Here is a 21,323-nt window from a genome sequence, read left to right as displayed (position 1 = left end):
AATGCTAAAGTACAGAGGAGGAAACAAACAAAACATAATTTGCCTAGCTACTGAACTCTAGACCTTAAGAACTAAGAAGATTCAAGGAAGCAGTTCAGAAATGCACCACTAAAAACCCCAAAAATACAAATACAGGTGGCCCTATTTTCCTAAGAAGTGAAGTCACATTATTTCTTCATTACAATTATAGCAAATGGGTAAAATTAATCCTGCCCAGGAAGACTAAGTTTATACCCTCTGGATACCTGCAGCAGTTTGTGATTATTCTGTGATGAACACAAAAGTTAGAAAAATGTAATCCTTCTACAGTCTCCCCTGCAAATAATTCCTCTTTCCTTGAAATCTCTCTTTCACTTTAGCCTAAAAGTGCATCTGATAATAATTTGGCTTAAAAATCTATTTTAAATCACTTTATAGAACTTCTGTGAATTCTAGGTTTTTTTGATCTTTTGCATGAAATACTGAATATTCTTTGGCATACAACACCAATAAAATGGCAAATAAGGATTGTAATTCACTAAGAAATCATGCAGCTATCAAAAGTGGAGTTCTAATTATATCTTCATTTATAAATTTGATTTGATTAGTTTTATTTTCCTGCAAATGACAAGTCAAAAAATGAAAGAGGGAAAAAAGTAAGTAAATAAATGAATGAATAAATATTAAATAAATATTCTTTCACTGTTGGAGTCTGCTACATGCTATACAGCTGATCCAAACAAAAGCATGAAAGTTAAACAGAATCAAGATAGGAAAAAGATGTAGAAGACAAGTAAAACATTAAACACATGAGGTTTCATATGTATGGAGAAAGAGCTTCTTCCTAGCAATTACTTTTAATCTTTCTGTATTTTGTAGTTTGTGTTTTGTTCAGTATTTTTAACCATGCATGCTTAGGCTGTATCTAATGAGAAACAGCAGCAACAATGAAATATAAACATAACTGAGGCTTAAACATCTTGGAATGGTTTCTTGAACTAACTTCTCAACCATGCAAAGCCTGACAGCATTAAAGGTGACGCAGAGCCCAGTTTACTGTGGATTGTGGGCACTGATAAAGCTCTGCCTGTGCGAGGAGCAGCAAATGCCAAGCTCCTGGAGGAAAGGGGGGCTGTGGGAAAGCAGCACTGTGGTTTCCGAGGAGGAGGGAGCCAGGATCAGGAGCACTGACCCAGGCAGAAAGGGGATCAGCAGCGAGCCCCAGCTTGCCGGGGCCGGATTCCCCCGCAGCAGTCGGAGCACGGAGTTATCGGAGTTATTTGCTGAGCTGGCTGGCATCTAGCGGAGTTAGAGCACATTGCAACACACTCGGTACACATCTGGAACAGCTTTCCCCCTGACCAACAATCTGACATCCAAATTTGGTATTGGTCTCAAGGGTGAGAATTTTGCAGATTTTTTTCCCCAATCCACTATTTCTGAAAACTTGGGGGGAAAAAAAAAACAACAACACCCAACCTTCCAGGCTCCATCATGTCCCAATATATTTTTGATACTTTTTTGGCTTTCTAGAATTCAATTTTTGTATACTAGACTATCATGAAACAGGCTAGCCCTCTTTGTGTTTAGCCTAATGATTTTTTGAGACTGAGTAATGTAAACCAATGCAATAACTTAACACATGAATGTGAATCTTCATTAAACTTTCCACAGTGAAAATTACCAATGGACCAGAAAAATAGGGCAATTGTCTTTCCTCTTGGACACTGAGATGTCATTTCAGATTCATAAATAATCAAAGCCAGACAGTGACAGAAATAGAAATAGAGCTAATGAGATGAAAGTATTTGATGACTAAGTATCACACTTGCATGGTTATTTATGAAAAAGAAACACATGGAATGCAAAAAGGAGACAGGAATTAAGTAACAGGCCCAGATTTCGTTATTACTTGTGTTGCAATCTTGCTAAGACAATGCAGCTTTCTGTGCATTTTTCTCTCTCATTACTGGCAGTAAACAACAACTATTACTAGAATTCAGCCCCTGACTGTACATCATCTATTGCCCACATGCCCCACCTCATTTTTTTAAATTGTTATGTGATGATAATGTGGGGTATGAAGTCCGGAAGAGTCTTTTAAATTCACTTAAGTGGTTCCCTACTTATTTGTAAACCCTGTAAGGACAATTGTCTTATGGCTTATTTGTGGAGACCTCAGGAAAACATTTATTTGCTTGGCTTCAGAACTGCTACAAAGCAGTACAACACCTAACATATTGACCAAGACTGACTGACAGAGAGCGATTCTGGTGCTTTGGGCTATCCCTTCAAAAAACCAACAACAAATAACTGTGTTTTTCCAACACATCTGCCAAACTGTTTCTATACCGGCTGGCCGGGGACATTTCAGCACAGGCAGGCCGGCTGTAGCTGAGGTGCCCTGAGGGCCGGGCTGCCCGCGGGACCCCCGCTCCTCACGGCACGGGCTCGCCCGGGGGTCGCGCTCCTGACCCTCAGGGACTGCTCAAACAAGGCTGTGGCGGCGCCGCTTGACTTACTTCCCGCCTCGACGTCGGAGCCGCTCCTTTGCCTCTCTTGGCCCCGGTCCCCGCCCCGGTCCCGGTTCCCCTGGTTCCCTCCCGGCCCAGCCCGGCCGACCGGCGTCCCCGTCACTATGGCGACCGGCGCCCCGCCTCCCGCCCACCTCAGCCGCTCTCGCTTCTGATTGGTTGCGGTGTCCGCCCCGCCGCCCAATAACAGCAAGCTCTCGGCAATGCCCCGCCCTCCCCGCTCTCCGATAGGCCCGTGGGCACGGCTGTAGTTCCTTCCGCGCGCTCTAGAACTACGACTCCCAGAAGGCTCCGCGGCGAAGCCACCGCCTGTTTACCGGCCGTGCCGGTGCCGCTCCCCGCGTGCAGCCCCGCCACGTGACCGGCCGGGGGTCACGGCCGCCCGCCGGGAGCGGCCTCGCCCCGTCAGGTCCGGTCCCGTCAGGTCCGGTCCCGGGTGCTCCTGACGCGGCTCTCGGGCGCTCTCGCCGTGCCGGCGGCAATGAGGGCGCTGCCCCCGCGCTGGGCGGCCCTGGCTGTGCGAGCGGCGGGCGGGCAGTGGGCGCCGCCCGTGCCCCGCCGCGGTCGCAGCGGCCCCGGCCCGCCGCGGGAGTGGGCGCTGTCGGTGAGCCCGCGGGGGCGGCTGCGGGTGCGGCTGCCGTGCCAGGTGAGCGTCCGCCCGCTGGACCCGCAGCGCTGCCCGGGCGCGGACCGGGTGCTGGTGGCCGTAAGCGGCGGCAGCCCCGAGCGGGAGCGGGACCCGGTGCGGGTGGAGCACGACGAGGCGCTGGGGCAGGTGGCGATCGTGGCGGACGGCGTGGACAGCAAGACCGCCGTGGACATCCGGACGCCGGTGATGTTCGGTGAGGGCCGGGAGAGCGCGGGGGTCCCACCGGCAGCTGGGCTGGGCTGGAAGGCGGCGTTGGGAATCGGCATCGCGCCCTGGCTGGTTCCGAACGCCCCGCTGTGTGTCCTGAGCTCCGGCACCTCCTGGCTGTTGGGGTACGCGGTTTGTCGGTGGCCCTTTCGGTAAGAGTGGTTTGTGCTGGAACCTGAGCTGGTCAGGGGCACTCGGAGCGCTCGCTGACATCTGTGCTTGGCAGCGGCTGCTCCAGGGAGACCCCGGGGCAGCATCCTGGGCATCCCTGCCCTCCTGGGGCTGCTCCAGAGAGACCCGGCCCGGGGCAGCATCCCGGGCATCCCTGCCCTCCTGGGCTGCTCCAGAGAGACCCGGCCCGGGGCAGCATCCCGGGCATCCCTGCTCTCCTGGGCTGCTCCGGCTGGGCTGTGGCATCCAGCACCATCCTGGGCATTCCTGCTCTCCTGGGCTGCTCCGGCAGGCCTGCAGCATCCGGCAGCTCCGGCAGGGTTTGTGTGTGGAGTGGGTCTCCGCAGGATCAAAAGAGCCCGGGAGGTAACGGTGCCGATGAAATAAAGAAGGGCTCCCTTGTCCAGTACAAGCTTTGCATTATCTTTTTGGGCACAGGGCTATAATCTGTGCAGGGTTCCTTGTATGGAACACGGTTTGGGAGAGCAGCTGTAGTGGCTGACGCCAGGAAACATCTCTGCTGAGCTGTCAGTGAAGTTCTGGCAGTGGCCCTGAGTTTAGGGAGTACAAACTCAGAGATCTGTGTTCAGTCAGTAATGTGGTTTTGGTTTTTTCCTATGCATTTGAGCAATTTTCTATACTGTACAGAATGTTTCATCCTGCTGGAAAAACTTTTGATGTACAATGCACCTCATCTGTTGCTTTCTTAAAGTTATTGAAGACTGCTGCATTATTTTATTTAATGCCCTGCTGCAGTTGTGATATGAGAAATGATGAATAATTCCACTCTACTTACACTTCATTCATGTAATCTATGACTTTTATAGAATATGACATTACATATAGCAAAGACATTCTGCACCTTTTATCTTACTTTACTTTTTTCCCACCCTGTGTCTTAGGGAAAATTCTGCAATGTGCTTTTTTTTTTCTAGTTTTGTTTTAGAAGGACCTGAACTGTATATAATTCAAAAATGGAGAAGTCCTATGGGTTTGACATCACATCATTCTCACATTTTCCAGTCTTACTCATCCCTATAATTTAATTCTTTTTAAACACTGTTTATAACTGAAGGGGTGTTTCTTAAATATGTTTATCACAACTTAGGGTCTGTTTTGTTTCCTAGCAACAAATATATGCACAAATATTCTGTAATTAAATACAGAATATTTGTACATATAATCTCACCCTTGCTGCCCTCAGTGTGCTTTGCTCTGTCAGAATGGCTGTGCTGATTCCTGCCATGACTCCAGCAGCCACTGCCCTGCCTCTGGTCACAAACAGATGCTCAGGGAAGGGTAAGAACAGAGCAAATGTAAATTAGATTTCATCTAAGCATTCTCTTAGCTGTCAGCTAAGCTGTCAAGCAGCTGTCAACAGCTGCCAAATCCTCTAGTTTCATCACAGGATTTTCAGAGCCTGATACAGCTCAACCCTTCAGTGCATCTCTGTGCTGAGTGTCCCTTTACACATGGAAACAGTTTCAGGGTGAAAGCTTCTTAGTAAACTCTTATCAGTCCCACAAATTAATTTCCTGCTACTTTATCATTTTAGTATGTGGTATTCCAAGGTCCTCCTGCAATTTGTCAGTGAGTTTTTGACTAGTCTGAATAATTTGGTGCCATTGATATAAGATTTCAAGCTTGCTATTTGTGCTGATTTCCAGCTTCTTGTGCTGTTGAATTTGGTGCACAGCTTATAGCTGAAAGACAATATGGAACTAAGGATATTGTTAAAGACTTTTGAAAATCCAAGTTGGTTCTCTTAAACAGATCAGCTGTTACCTCTTTATTCATTGAACTCTAGCTGGACTGTCTTCTCCAAGAGTCTTGTAGCCTTGACTCTTACCTGAGAATTTTCAGTTGCTATCTTACAGCTCTTTTTATTTTTTTTCCTTCCCTTGCATGACAAGCACAAAGATTACCTTGGCTTGTCTGTAGCACATTCACAGAGTCCATCCCATAATTACTGAGACTCAAACAAACCCAGTGTCTCACTTATTACCCTTCAGTCCTCAGGTGTGTCTGGGCACTGTAGTCCTTTACTATTTCAGTTTCTCCAGGAGCTCTGAGTGACTGTTACAAGTCACTCCAGAGCTGGTTATTCTCAAGGTGCAGAATTTGTTGTGTTAAGAGGTGAAGAATTTCAGCCTTCATAAAGGGTTTCAATGTGAGGAATCTTCCTGAAAGTCTTGATAGTCAATCCTGATTGCTACAAGACAATAATTTTGTTTTTGTCCTGTCTTTAAGATTCTTACTATATTCTGAATGTCAGCCAGCACTGCAGACAGTCTTAGGGCTTTCTTCTTGAAAGAGGTGTTCTTTTTTTGTAGGTTTCTAAGCTGTTCCACTTGGGTTTGTGGTAAGCTCGTGCAATTCAGGTTCCCTGGACAATCTGTGGATTGTAATGTCTTTCCATAAATGTCTCTTTGTTACCCCATAATTAGCAGGATGTTACTATTGTTTGTGTTGCCATCCACGTGCATCTAGAGATATATTTACAAAAATGTAAAGGTATGGGGTTTGGGTGTTTTAAGTTTCTACTCAGTGAACTAGAATTTTTGCTTGCATTGAGTTTCTACTTTAAAGTGTCCTTTCAGCTCTAGTTTGGTTTTTTTTTTTTTATTTTCTGAGTATTAGTTTGTGCTTGAGTAACTCCGATTATTTATTTAGAAAAGAATTATCCATTAAATTTCATTGCATAAACAAAAGATCTTATCCATTGTAAAAACACATCTCAAACCAGAAAGGATCTGTTGTTGCTGTGCAAACACTGTGGCTTTTCTCTGCCTTTCCTTGGATGTGTGAGGAAGATGGTAGCTCTGTTCTGCTCAGGTGGTTCTGCCTGAGCTCTCTCAGCTGCAGGAAGTTGAGAGGTTGATGGGAATCTCTTTTCAGTGTTTTCTTGTTTTCTTCACTTTGGAAGTTAAGGCATTTCATAACAGCTTTCACAATTTGTCTTGGAGCTTATCCAGGAAGCTGCAAGTTATCTAAAGCTCCTTAGAGCCTGAAGGAAGAGCATGTGTGGAAGATGCTGAGCTTTAATGTGCATTTCAAACCAAAGGCAACCTCTCAGCAGCTTAGTAGGACAAGTACCAGAAGATCCTCTGTTTGTCTTTGTGTCTGTTTTTGAGCTGTATAGGATTTCAATACCATAAATGATCTGGTAATCTTCTGTGATGCATCTAACCTTCACTGATGGCAGATGTCAAGGAATTTCTGTTTAATCAAGCTTATTTATTTTGGCATGTGTTAATTAAACCTGAAACCAGCCCTTTGATTTCTGGTTACTGTACATTGACTGCATGAGTATGCAAAAGTAAATTGTACTGAGGGCTTGCATAACCATAATTTGAGATAATTCTAGGGCAGCTGAGTCATCGGAAAAGAAATAATTATCCACTCTATTTCAAGTATTATAGCTTAAGGCAGCTTAATAACTGGGGTGCTTAAATACCCTGGGGTACCTCTGCCTACATTCTGTTACCAGTGTTTCAGTTTTCCTAAATACCTTAATTTCTGATACAAGTCTTTTACACCCCAAAGATCTTCATGCATTCTTTGTGGTTTATGTGGCTAAAGTTGGCTTCAGCCCTTGTCTTTGCTAGGGAGGAATCAAACTGGCTATTTTTGGAGTTTTGGCACTGAAACAGATTGTATCTTGTTCCTCCTTGTTAAAATTTCATTGGCAATATTATCCAGCTTTCAGTCTGCTTCTTTATGGAGTTGTTTATCCTTGGTTTGGGAACTCAGAAGGAAAAAGACAGAGAGGCTCAATTCCTTGTCCACTAATTTTTGTTATATCAAGGCTACCAAACTGGTGTGACTGCAGAGGATAAGGCACAAAGTGTATTCCAGAAGTCCCTGGTGTTTCTTAATGACTTGCTTACGAATTTTCAGATTTCTGGGTCCTCTTTTAGCACCCATCTTTCATAGCTAGCCACCCTTTCAGATGATGGCAATAACACACTCTACAGGATCAGAAGATTTTTTATTAAGCTTATTCTTGTAAAAGTCTCTGTGTTTGTATCATGACTAAACTGAGCACTCTCAAGCCTTTTCCTTGTCCGTTGTAAGAGCAGGAGGGTTTCAAGCTGATTTAAGTCAAAGATTTGCACAAGCAAACTGGGTTTTGGGACTCTCTTCTCAGAAACAAAATAGCAGAAGTCTTGGTTGTGGACCTTCCCAAGCACTGTGCAGTTGTCCAGTGGGTGAATTGAGCAGTCTGGGCAAGACAGCTTGTTCAAAACCAACATTGCTTTCCAGTTTACCTCTTGTAGCCTTTTTTCTTAAGGAATTGTTAACCTCTGAATGTGGTCCACATCCTGCACCAAATTTAACCTTGGCTTACTGCAGCCATGAGGATCATGCTTGCTGCAAAGATGTTGTGTTTCAGCTCTGTCTCTTGGATTCTCCTAGTTTGCCAGGTGACAAAACTTCCCCTTGTTGTTAATAGGAGCTCTCAGTCTCTCATGTTCATGGTCTGCAAGCTCACTGTTGTTGTGGTCCCAGGGGCAGGACAGGAGGACACTGCTGTCCTGGGCAGCAGTGTGACAGTGTTGATCTTCAGGCTCTGCTGGCTCACAGGTCTGACCTGGGAATCTCCTCGGGGCAGAACTTGTTCTGCACATTCTGATTATTCTTTTCATCTTTCTGATAACCTTAGCAGGCAGTGGCAGTGAAGGGAGGACTTTCACATTTGCTTAAATGAAAGTTTCTTTACCAAATAATCTCCTTTCCTTTAGGCGCTCACTATCTGGTCTTGTCAGATCTTAGTTCTTCTCTTGTGTCTTGCAGCAAACACTTTCTTCTTTTTACCTTTTATCCTTAGAATAACTAAATCACTTCTTTCCTCTCCTGCCTTTACCTTTTGCCAGCCACTATAGTGGTCATTTATACAAATTATTAATAGAAATTATTATTAATATAGACAGAATCCCTGGACTGTACATTCTCAAAACTTCTTCCCATTCCTTAAACCCAAGGGCGAGACAAATAGCAGAAAAATGCTTTTCCTGCCCCTGCATCTTATCTACAACACCTGGTGATTTTTCTTTGTGACAGTCTATGAACAACAGCAAGGTGAAGTGACTCAGACTAGAGGCAAACATGCTTCTTCATGCCAGGGGATTGTCAGGCTTTGCAGAGGCTGGGGAGAATGAGGCACACCAACACTTCTCTGGCAGGTTTTGGCTAGTGGAGAGCAAGGCCTGTGTATTTGTGCTGTTGAAGCTATTATTCTACATGTGGCCTCAGACATCTGCCAACCTTCTACCCCAAAGAGGGTGTCACTTGTCAGGGTGCCCAATTGTTTAAGTGGAATTTCTAATGGAATTGGTGGCTAGGGTAGATACGAGATGGAGTTCAAATTAAAAAATATGAGACTTCACTAAAGGTTCACACCCTGCTGATTCCTTGCCACAGGTTACAGTCATTCTTCTTTTTCTTAATGTTCTCTCTTGGAGCTGGATATTTCAGACTCTGGCTTACTAAACTTTCAGTGTTTATATCCGGTTGTGACTACTCTCACTGTTCGAAGTGTGGCCACACACAGCAAGCAGGTTTTTAGTAACAAAGAAGCTGCTCTTTTTCCTTACTATGTTTGGTTACTGTGTTGTTGGGAAGGATGAAAGTTTGACAAGAAAGTCTCACAGGTATGTATGCTTAGCAGAAAGATTTTTAAATGTAGAGTCTGATGAAGGAATAGAAATGAAAGCAAATTTTGATATAGAAGAAAAGAATTGCTGAGCCAGTCTTACTGGATAACCAAGGAGGCAAAGGGTGTGTTAGTTAGAAGGGGTTTTTATGGCTCAGAGCAAAGGATAAACCTACCCCAAACAAGATGTTTTTACCAAGCAGAAAGATAGCACAGGCAAACAAGTCAGCAAAGTTGCAAGTAGAAAAAGGTCTCAGAATTTTCCACTGCAAGAAAACTGAAAAACAACTTCTAGCTTAAAATGTACTGACTTTTAGTGACTGGAGAATAGTAACATGGATATGGTGATTATAGTAGTTATGATAAGCTATAGGTAGAAGTTAAGGTATAGATTGGTTCTACTCTGTTAAGATGCTCAGCAAAGTAAAGTATAAAATGCAATGTAACCTAAACTAAGGGTCCCCAGGCCTGCCTGCAGCTGGAGCTGACAACTGTGGGCACAGACTCTGTCACCCATGGCCCTGGACTGCTATAACTCTTGGATGGAATAAACTGCATTTTGGAGAGCTGCCTGGAGCCCCACATCCCTCATTCAGGCTCTTACACTGTGTAACATGATCAAATACTATGTTAAAGATATCTGACTTTTTTTCTTTCTGTTGCTAATAAAACACTTTTTTAATTCTAGATTTGGATATCAAAACATCAGGGACTGGCTGTGTGAAGATTCAGAAAATAGAATGTGATAACTGCAAAATAGAAACAGAGAAGGGGACGAGTGTCTTGCAGTCAATAAAGGTACTAAGAACCTCCCTCACTGTTTGAGAAGGGATTCTGTGGTGGAATATAGTGTTAAAGCTTAAATACCAGTTCTGGAGATGAGAAGTACTCTGGTATTCTCATTGCAGCACTCATGTTGCTCTGTGTACAGCACCTCACCTTGAATTATTGCATACAATTGCAGCACAAAGTCAAAACCAGGGAATAAGGAGGAGTCAGAAGTCCATGTATCTGTGATAGCCAAAGGCAGCAGGAGCAGTGACAGCAGTGAAGCCTGATCCCTGTCTTCCCTACTCCTCAAAAGAAAAAAGAAATAGACTGGGGTTTTCTGTCTAGTAGGTTAATAGTTGTGCCTGCCCAATCAAGACTTTGCAAGTTGCTGCTGATTTTTTTTAATGTGTATTTTTTTTTGGTTTTTAATAATTGGTATATCAGAGCTATTGACAGTCCCTTTAAGTTAATTTTCAATCAGAAGTTACACATTACATGTCCAAAATACCTGACTGAAATATATCTGATATATACTGTATGCATCATAGGCATGAGGTTGTTTTTTCAGTCTTAAGGCTTCAAGTTTGCTGACTTAAGCTGTTGTAAAATTAATCACAGTTTAGCTGACTTAGATGCTATTTGGAATCAAATTCACTTGATTGTTTGGGATTGAACCTGCAGGAATTGGTATAAATTCAAAAGAAGGGTCAATTGTTTTGAGATATGAGAAATTTTTTAACATTTTTCTGTATTGTGGTAAGAGATGATTTTATAACAGATGTAGGGAAAACTGAGCTTAGGGAAGGGTGTAATATACAATAGAGCTAGGTGTACTCTACAGATGGGGAACTATAGACAACTTAAAGCTTCCAGATTCTGTGTAATTGTAATTTTACTCTTCTAAAGATACTTAAAATCTAACAGAAGTTAATAGCACTATGTGATGCCCACCTAAAATTTTCATTAAAAATTATTCTGTTATGTAGTAATGACAACAATGAGAAACTGCATAGCATGAGAAAACAAGGTGGTTTTGGGCAGTAATCATGGCATGCCATCACATCAAGAATTTTTTGTGGTGTCATGGAAAAAGATGGTTTTGAGGAAAGACCACCAACTTCTGGGAAGTGTGTCTCAAATGCAATCCAAGATGTGAAATATTTTGAATTTTAAAAAGAGCTGGATTTTAGTCTAATCTTGTTTTTAAGTACTATAGTTCTAGCAAGGTGACTGAACAATTTTTTTTCTAATAAAGCTTCAGGAATTGTACTCTGTATCAGAGAAGCAGAATTATTTGGGGGAAAGTAAGTTTTAGCCTTCAGGGTTTTTCCAAAACTACTAAAAGTGCTATGGCCTAGATGCTGTAGTGAAGCATAAGAGCTGATTCCCTTTGTGGGAATTTGCTTTACTGAGCAAACTGAAGTGATAGTGCCCTCCCCTGGATGGATTAAAGCTCTTTTAATGTTGGTTTGCTGTTATTAACAAACCCCATTAACTAACAAAGCAGGAGAGAGAAAAGATTGTTGATAAATGACTTTGAATGAAAAAATCTGGTCATGTAGGGATTATTCAAGAGCACCAGCAAACACCTTCACAACTGCTCATTTTCTTAACTTGCAAGAAGTTGTTAGTATAAATTGTAATTTAAAAAAACTTTTTGATATACAATATACAAAGCTTTTTTATATGCAATCTATAGTGTCTTTACAAAAGACTTAAGGATTTGACCTCTACTTTGCTTAACCATGCATACCAGTAATTGAACAGAAAGGAGGAGTCTCTGTGAGGCTTATTAATGGATTTTGTCTGGCAGTTTTGCTGTGGTAGACTTTACCCAGCCAGTGAGAATTTTTGAGGGTGGTTTTATTGAATTTTGTTTTGTTTGGTTTGGATGGTGATTGTTTTTTAATTGGCTGAAGTCCAGTTCACCCTATCCCTTCCAAGCCTCTAGGTCAACTAATGGCAACAGTAATTCCAAAATGCAGTTATGGCATTTTGGTCTTCTCCAGAGTATGAATTATTCACAAATTCTTTTTTGAGAAAGCAGTACTTCTTTTAAATTTTTTTTGTGATGCTTCTTATGATGACAGTGCCTCCAGGGAGACCCTTTAATTTTGCTTCCATATTCCTCAATTACTCCTGACCCCTTCACTGTGCTGGTGATAACAAGAATTTCCAGGCATCTCTCACACTGGCAGAAGACCTGCTGTGCTTCCTCAGCACACACCTTGTCTGAGCCTGATTCATCCTGCACCTGTGTCCTTCTCTTCTTCTGAACAAATTTTTCTGCTTTTCCTCTGACATCTGTTAAGGTCTTGACAGCCTTTTGCCGCTTCCTTATTCAAACCTTTCTCCCTTGCTTAGAGAATTTTTGCTATGAAAAATTATTGCTTTTTTTTCTTTCAGCTGGTGGAATATTTCCTCTTAGTGAAAAAGCTGCTTCACCACTGTAACTGGTTTCTTCTCTCAGCAAATCCTTCTGTCTGTTAGGTGTCTCTAGAAATACTTAGCTCTGAAAGCCTGATTGGTTTTTTTTTTTTTTTTTTAGGAAGATATTCTAATAATTTGGGATGGGGAAAATTAGTGTCTATGTTGTGGTTTTATTTTACTGATCTATCAGGGGCCACCCTGGTGAGCCCTTGCTATACACTGGTTTTTCCAATCTTGCAAGTTCCCATATTCTCCTCAAGTTACATATTTGGAGAACTTGCTGTTTAACCATTATTCTGATAACAAGTATGGTGTACCTGCCTCAAAGGAGTGTGGTGGCAGATTGAAACATTTAATTCATCATGTTACTGTAGAAGGAGAGAACTATATATTTAAATCTAATTTTTTAAGATTTTTTCTCTTTTACAGATGGCTATATTTTATTCACAAGAGCTGGTGGTTTTGGTTTTGTTTTTGAGATTGTTTTATGTGTATTTCTGTACTTTTTTTTCTCGTGTATGCAGCAACAGCTGGAAGCTATAAGGGCTATAGAGCAGTGTTTGCTTCTAATCTGGCTAATTTGTTAATAACTGGAGATTTATGCAAAACTATTTTAATTAGAATTTATGTGCAGTAAAATACTGTAGAATCTGGTTCTTCTTGCAGGACTGAGGCTTCCAGTGGTTAATGTGGTACAACTTGAAAAACAAGATAACCATAACTAGAGAACCAGTTATCCTAACTGTATGATTTTTTAACTTTTTTCAGAGCCATAAAATTGATATAAGGACAAATGGTGGCAAAGTAATTGGTCTTGGAACACTTTATGGCAACACAGATATTTGTGCAACAGAAAAGGGGGTAAGTAGGAAGTAAAACTTTCTCTTCAATGGCTTATTCTCCTCATTTGTTGTAAAAGGACTAAATTAAAAAATGTGCTAAAGAATATGTAAATAACTCTCATTATAACTTCACTGTTTCTTATGTTTGTCTGTTAAATTATATTATCCTGTGCTTGATTTGGATTGATAAACAGGCTCCACAGAAAGCAGAATAAGTGTGTGATCATTCCATCAGTACAGAGGTCATTCTACTGATACAACCCATCAGCTTTAATTATATTGACCCCTCAGGACATTGTTAAACTTTCTCCTTGGCTAATATGTAGGCATTTGGAATCTGCAGAAGGCTCAGGAGTTTTAGTGGGTAGTGCCTTGATATTTGTAAATGCTGTACACTTCTAGTGTTATGTAAGAAAGGAAGAATAGAAGGTTTTGAATTCTTTTTTAATTCTTTTTGAATTCTTTGCAGCTGAGGAAATGTAATCACAGGTAATCTTGCTATGAGATGCAGTGGGAAGAATCACAAACAGAGCAATTTTGTAGAGAACTAGTTTGGTTTTTTTCAGTAGATGGCAGTATTAGACTAACCACAAAGTACTGTACGCTAGTTTTGTTTCTTGACATGAGTGGGCAAGTCTCCTTTATTTAAAGTAATGTAGAGCTAAACTCCCTGCAGTTCTCACACCCAGTCTTGGTTTTAGGCATTGTAATGTCCATTAAAATACCTAAATGGGCTGCATTAGGATTCCCTGGATCTGAGGTGTTGCTGTGTGCCCATGTGGAGCCAAGCCAAGGCTGGGAGTGGCTGTGGCTGTGCTCTGACAGAATCCATGGGCACCTTTAACCAGCAGGAATGGAAAGAGTCAGAGAATGGGGTAACCCTCCCTTGCCAGGGTAGATTTGAGCCCAAACTGGTGAGTTCCAGGCATCCAGAGTCACTTCTGTGAAGTGCTGTTTGGCATTGCTGTGCACCTTGTGGGTTCCCAGGTCAGTTCATTTACCTAGAGCCGGCTGTGAGCTGTTCTTGATGTCCTGCTGTAAACTGAGCAACTTGCCATTGGATTTTCCAGAAACTGTCAGCATTAATTTATCTGTGCTTCTTTGGAAGTGGGTGTTAGACTGCCTTTTGTGTAATAGGTGTAATAATTGTATCTGTATGGGAAAGTATAGTTCAGAGAATTGTTTTACTTTGAGCCTTTAAATGCTTTTAAAAAAATTAGCTCTTTTCAGAAACATCACCCTTGTGAAACAATAAAACAAATGTCATACAGATTAAATTGAAGTGCTTCTTTGTGATCATAAATATTTGTATGTAGTATGTAATACTAAAAGAAGTCAATCTTAGAGCTGTAAAGCTGTAGTAACGTGAGTGAAGTGAGTCATTTTAGCACGAATTCACAGCTACAGAACAATATTTTGGCTTATGTTATTGAACTTCTCTCTAACAAATTTTGTAGTGTGGTTAGGAAGGACAGATTTCATTTCTCAGCTGGCCACTTCTGTTACTAATCAGTCAGCCTTATGTCTCCTCTGTGTGTTTGTGTGAGATGTTTCTTCCATCAGTTGCAGTCATCATTATGTAATTATGGCTCTGTCAGCATTTCCAGCCCCCTCCTGGAGGTGGGGAGGGAGAGGATGTGGTAAAAGGCACTAAGCACTTGGAAAATTAATATTTTTTAAGGGGAGAAGTGGGAGAGGACACCAGTAAAGCATTTGAGCAATGATAGCAGAAAAGGAAGACCAATAGCAGGAATAGGTGGAGAAGGAGCTGTATATGTCTTATTTAAACATAGCAAGATGTCAGTTTTTATCTTGAAAATGTGTTCAGATGTAAAACCTTCTCAGTCCGACTTGTGCAGATGGGACCAACGGGACTAGAGCATGTGGTCAGTTTCAGAAACTGCAACCCCCAAGGCTCCATGCCCAAGGGAAGGAATTTTTTCCCGAAAATCTGGTGGTTCAATGGACAAAAATAAAGAAATTGGTTTGCCTGAGGCGTTATTAGCTAATCTGTGCCATGGAGACTTTTCTATAACACTTGCTTTGTCAAGCCAGACATCTATGTTCTGCCAAAACTCCACAAGAGTTAAAGAATTTGGGATTGAAAGCATATTTATTTTCATTGAAAAGCAATCCTATTTTTCCATGCTTTCCCCATCTGAAATACTTTTTTATTCTAATATTTGAGCAGTCTGACTTCCCCTTCCTCCCTGCCCTTACCCTGATTTGGGTTATTCTGAAACAAACATTCTTTGTATTGGTAGTTTTTGTTTTATTGTTTACAGTAACTTCTTTTGATCTGGAGCTGAGACAACTCTTTTTATTACTTTCTTAAAATTGTGCAATTTTAAGAAAGGCAGTTGAGGCTGTTAAAAGAGTTGGTATGTGAGATTATTTAAAAATGAAGTGCTTTATTGTAAACAAATAAATATATCTAAATAGAATTAAAACTTGCATTCTATAGGAAGAGAGGTAGCTATTTGAATTTCCCTTTGCCTGGTTAGGAATGCCACAAGGCAGCCAGTTTGTATCCAAACTATGCAGATATTTTTATTTTCTTCCTTCCCTTTCAGGTGTGCTTTGCACTATTTTCATTGTGCTGATATCAGTGATGGCCTTCAAATGGGAAATGTTCTTTGCAAGTCATTTAAGTCTTAGAACAGGTGGGATCATAGAGCCTAAAATGAGAGTGCCTTTCCCTTTCCTTGCTGCTGTGACCATGTGTCACAGCAGGTTTGCACTTCACCATGCAATGTTGGGGAGTGGGAAGCATCCCTAGGACAGATGCAATGTAAATTAGTGTTTAAGATCTCTGGCTATTATGGTTTTGTTGCAAGCAGCATTAGATGAAAAGCTTCTGTTCAGTAGTGACAAGTTCTACTTTGTGTTTCTGAATTTTGTTTCTGTCTGTAGCACAGTTCTAAGCAGCAGCACCTGCAGTGATTGTAGGCACTGACTGGCACATATCTCTAATTCTACCACAGGCTGTGCGTAGCATTTTGATTTTCTTAAAGTTTAATGTATTTTGCTAAATTATTGGAGATCTAATCAGTATTGTAGCATGGGAAAAGTCTCAAGCCCAGTAGTTCCATTCTGTAATCTTATAATTTAGTAGTTCAGTGTGAATAGATGGCTAAGGCCACAGTGTAATTTGGCTGTCAAATAGCCCATACTAAACCAGCCTCTTCAGCTCAGTTTTTGGGATACAGTGCAGCACTGAGTTTGTGTAACACCAGTAGTTATTTGTCAGAATATCTCTTCCTTCATCCATAGCTTATTCTTTATATAGTATTATACTGGAAGGATTAACAGACTTATTTTTTTATATTAACTTTATTTGCACAAGATGGCAATGCTAAAATGACAAGGAGGATGTAAAAATAATTTGAGTGAGGCACAGTTTGATCTAGAAAGCCATGTATTGTTTCACATAGTGAATGAGGATTTTGTGCAATTCACTGAAAGTCTGTATAAGCAAAATAGAAACTAATTGAGTGGGGTTCAGGTATGAGCTATTGCATTCTTCCATCATAAATTTAACTGAGAATAGAATTCAGTTTCATATGGTTGCTGCACAAGCATGTGAATTGTTCAAACACATTGATGTTTTATCATGTGACTCATCACTTTTGCATAGATAATCTCATCTGTCACCTTTTATTTCCCAAATGTGCAACTTTCCACATTCTATCCTTTCTCTCTGTTTCTATTGCAAAGAAGTAGAAATGGAGATTTTATCCCTGGTTTTTCAAGGCTTTGTATGTCTTGAGGCTTATGTCCAAGAATAGAAGCCTGAGTAACCAAGGTAATAGGAAAATTATGCTGAAAAAAAGGGCAGCTGAGTGGAGCTTCTTTGCAAACCTTCACCAAAGATACATCTACAAAGTAAACCAGTTAAAAATCTTCATAAACAGCTGTGTGTAACAAGACAGAGGATGTTTCAATTTGTGGTGGCAGAAAATTGATCATCAGTGCTCCAAGTGTCATAATGCTGTACTAAGATTCAGTCTTCATAATTAAAGTTAATAATTCATTTTGCTTTTCCGAATGAAGTGTTTAATTCTGAAAATTAAATTCTTCTTAAATTAAAAACTTCTTTCTTCTGTTTGTGACTACTTGGGTTCTTCACCTGAACTGTGGATGTAATAACTCATAGGAATGTTGTGAGGAATCATTAATTCTTAAGTCAGAGCTCTTGGATGGAAAGGTTTTTTGTTTTATCTTGTGTAGCTTTTAGCTAAGAACCTGATTCCATTTTTCCTGCACCAACAACTGCTTTCCATTTGTTTTGTGTCTTAACAGTGTTACATCCCACTGCTTTTTCAAACTGTGATGACAAATTGTTGATTGTGTTTATTTCTCCTAGAGTGTAAATATAGAGAAGCTGCAGGGGACAACCATCAATATATCCACTGAAGATGGGCTGCTGAAAACTAAATATCTCTATGCAGAATCAGCATCTCTCTCCTCAGAATCTGGTGATATTATGCTGGGAAGTGTTCATGGTAAGAAGGAAGTCTGTCACAAATGAAGCTGCCTTGAAGGTGTTCAGTAATGTTCACAGTGACAAATGGACCAATGCATAGACTATCACTAAATCAGGTGTGCACAGCATGCAAGCAAAACAGTTCTATTTCTCTTAGAGGCAATTGATTTTTTGCCACCTAGCAGACTATATTTTTGAAAACAGTTTCATAAGCACACTTGTTAATAGCAAAAAGCATATATTATGTGAAAGAAATGTCACACATATTAAGAACATCAAAATATTCTAAAATTCAGCAATGAAAATTATACTAAACATTGTCAGCAGACTTCTCTTCCCCTCTCCCCCCTTTTATTTTCTTCATAGGAAAAGCAACTCTTAGACAGATCATCTACTAAGAACTGTTGTTGGAGGGAGTCATAATGAGAAGTTTTTATTAGAAATAGCCTGTGTGTTTACTGGCATCTTATGTTAAGAGTGGTGACAGTTTCTGTTTTTAGAAGAAGTTCTTAGAACTTCTTAGCAGTCTCTAAACTATCCACCCTTTGGTATCCTTCCCCAAGATCTAAAACTAATAAACTACAGAGTATTTTATTGAAGCAGCAGCTGAGGTTCAAATCTGGTGTGGCTTTCTGATTTAACAAAACTCCCACTGAATTCAGACTGTGCTATAAAGCATTTGTGGTGATTTAACATTGAGTAAAACAAACTGGAAGATGCACAAAGAAAATTATTCAGCTCTGTCAGAGTTCCAGATTTTCAGCTATATCCCTTAAAAAGAATTTGCTACAATTGCTAAGAAATTATGTTGTCATCTAGCTTGAAAAACTACTTCTTTCTTCCTTGAAGGAGCTACTCCTCTGTCCCTTTATATTAAATGTGAGAATGGTTTCTAAACCTGTTAGCTAAAGTTAATTTTAACATGCACTGACAGAAATAAACTGCTTTTTCTCCTGTTATTGTAGTTTTCTAACATGTAGGCTTGTATTATTTCTGGAAGTTCTGTCTGATAAGCTGTGCTAGTTTGGCTTTTAGTGACTTTATACAGTATAACGATATTGTGGAGTGATCAATTTGTGAGCAGGTTCAATCTTTGTGCACATCCAAGAGTTAATTTTTATTTTCTTGTTACAAAAATGAAATCATAACTGCTGTAGTCAAGAACTTACTTTCTTCAGTAATGCCTGTTGCCATTAAGCTGAAAAACAATGTGAAAACAAATAGAATTGTGTCCAAATTATGCAGACATTTCTTATGTTACTTCAGGTTTATTTTTATGACCTCTCTACTAAATGGGCCTGGAACACCTAATGTTATTTTAGCTTTTTAAAAAAAAAAATTGCACATTAACATTTGCTTGGTAATTTTACCCTGTTTTTTGAACAGAAAAATATTTTCTGTACAATATCATGTTCCCCCATCATATTTTAATAGCCAAGGCTTTTAAAGTGCACCAACATGTATTAGCAGACAAGATAACTCCTAATATAAATTTCTGCTATTAAAGAATGGTGACTTTCACTTCTGATTTTTGCTCATGGGGTAGCTCAATTGCAATAGTTTTGTCTGTAAACACCTGGACAGATGTTTGGTTCTTGGGCAGTTGAAGTCACCATTTCCCTGCAGCTGACACCATAGGTGGCATCAAATCAGCACATCCTGCACAAACTAAGCTGGATTTCATTGCTTTTGCACTGGGAAAATTAAGTTAGGGCAGCACAGACTTTGCAAACCTGTCTGAGACACATTTTGTGGTTGAAACTCAGGCTGTAACATCAGGACACCGGGAGAGCTCAAACTTTCACAGCTGCTCATTTGCGTTTGTCATGCTCCTCTGGCAAATGGGCAATGCATTGCTTTAAAGGAGTTTGTTTTGGGTAATTTTCATCAGCTTCTGTAACAGGCATTAGAGGTGTCAGGTGCTATTAAGCTTTTGAGTTGACACCTGAAAAAGAAATTTGAAAAGAAAAAAAAAGGAAATTTGCTCCTTAGGAATTTCTTCTTTACCTGAGAGCCAATAACATCACAGTGAGCCTTCTGTACCAAGGGGCACGTGGGAGGAACAGGAAACCCCCCTTTGCAGCAGTGCCAAAGTCTTGGGTTGAGTTGCATTAACTATTAATTTATTTAATAAATCTAGTTTAAATTTGGATTCAATATCAGATTCCTTACCAACTAATGTCTAAAGTAGGCTCAGTTAGACCAAGCTTGCTCAAGGCCTTGACTAGTTGAGCTTTGAGTATTTTCAAGTCCAGAGTTTGTATGACCTTTCTGGACATCTTGGTCCACCCCTGAATTATTTTTCTGGCAGGAAAAAAACCTTTTTTAATCATAATTTCCATTACTACTTGTATCCATTATTGCTACTTCTTCCTCCTCCTTGTTGCACCACCATGAGAAGAATGTCTTTTTTTTTCTGTACCTCCCATTAGGTAGTTGAAGGCCACAAGAGGACTCCTCAGCCTTCTTCTTTTAAACCAAAACAAACATGTTCTCAGGGCATCTCTAGCTTGGTTTGGGTCCCTGATCTTCTCAATAGCCTTCTCTGGCCTTAGTAAAGGACATCAGTGTCATTCTTGACTTGAAAGCACAGAACTGGACACAATATTCTAAGTGCAGCCTCACAGAATGTGTTGACATTGTGCAGCATTGGTGATTCTGCCATATGAGTATGTACCTAAATGGAATTTGATTTCTACATGTTGAATATTTTTCAAGGATCTAATGAAAACAGGTAAGAAAACTCCCATAAAAATGCAGAACAGCCCCAGGGGCTGTATGCTGACAGAATTTGATCTACCTTCAGATGCTCCATGGGAGCTGCTGGCTGGCAAAACCCTGGGTCTTTTTGTAGGTTGTACCAAACTAAGTGCCAGCCATGATAAAATGAGGGAAAGGATGGGATAATTATAGCATGGATTTTAAAAAACAGCAAAGAGTGAAGCCAAACATCTTTCAAGGTCATTGAAAACTGCTTTTGTTTCTGCTCTGATTTTTAGAACTCCAAAGTATTTTGTACAGTATGTGCTTGAAAAGATGAATTTAAGACTGTTGATGATAGACTGCTTTTCTAGCTTTCAGCCCATGAACCACTAAGAAAAATACAGGTCATATGCAGTGGAATGCGCTCTGCCCTAATGGCTGTTTACTACTGTGTAATTACACAAGATAGGGTAGAGCTTAATCCATCTGCAATTTTTAAAACCTCTTCTGAAAATCTGAAAATTATGGCTACTGTGTGTTGCTAAACTGCACTCAATTTCTGTGATCAGCCTTAGTCTTCTTCTGCCTTTCTCTTGGGAGGATGAGAGAATGGCAGGGATGACATGGTGTGGTTTAGTTTTTAATTTAGAGCATTTTCTGTGACACATTTATGCATGGAAATGGAGAAGTTTGTACAACTTAGTTAGACTGTTAGTAGGGTAGATGTCTCTTCTGTTAGGAGGTACATCTGTTGTCCTTCCAGATTTTCTTGATGTTGTAGGTGAAAGGGCAGAACAAGTATTTTGAAGTTTCAAGGCTGGAACACTTGTGCCTGTTTAAAGTGATGCAAGTTCAGTAGAAGACCATTCTACATTTTGTGCCTTACACACTTTGT

General features: G+C 40.6%; 1 protein-coding gene across 1 annotated transcript in view; it reads left to right on the top strand.

Moving 5' to 3' along the window:
* Positions 1–2,893: 2,893 nt before the first annotated feature.
* FAM185A (family with sequence similarity 185 member A) overlaps positions 2,894–21,323 on the top strand; it is a 36,237-nt gene continuing 17,807 nt past the window's right edge. The window contains exons 1-4 of the mRNA XM_064702913.1: positions 2,894–3,355; positions 9,885–9,994; positions 13,166–13,258; positions 17,606–17,744. Coding sequence (XP_064558983.1) covers positions 2,995–3,355; positions 9,885–9,994; positions 13,166–13,258; positions 17,606–17,744 — 703 coding nt within the window. The 5' untranslated portion in view covers positions 2,894–2,994. The remainder of the gene's footprint in view (positions 3,356–9,884; positions 9,995–13,165; positions 13,259–17,605; positions 17,745–21,323) is intronic.

Source organism: Zonotrichia leucophrys, chromosome 1A, assembly GCF_028769735.1.
Source record: "Zonotrichia leucophrys gambelii isolate GWCS_2022_RI chromosome 1A, RI_Zleu_2.0, whole genome shotgun sequence".
NCBI lineage: Eukaryota > Metazoa > Chordata > Aves > Passeriformes > Passerellidae > Zonotrichia > Zonotrichia leucophrys.
The sequence above is the reverse complement of the archived record's forward strand: the minus strand, read 5'-3'. Positions and strand labels throughout refer to the sequence as shown.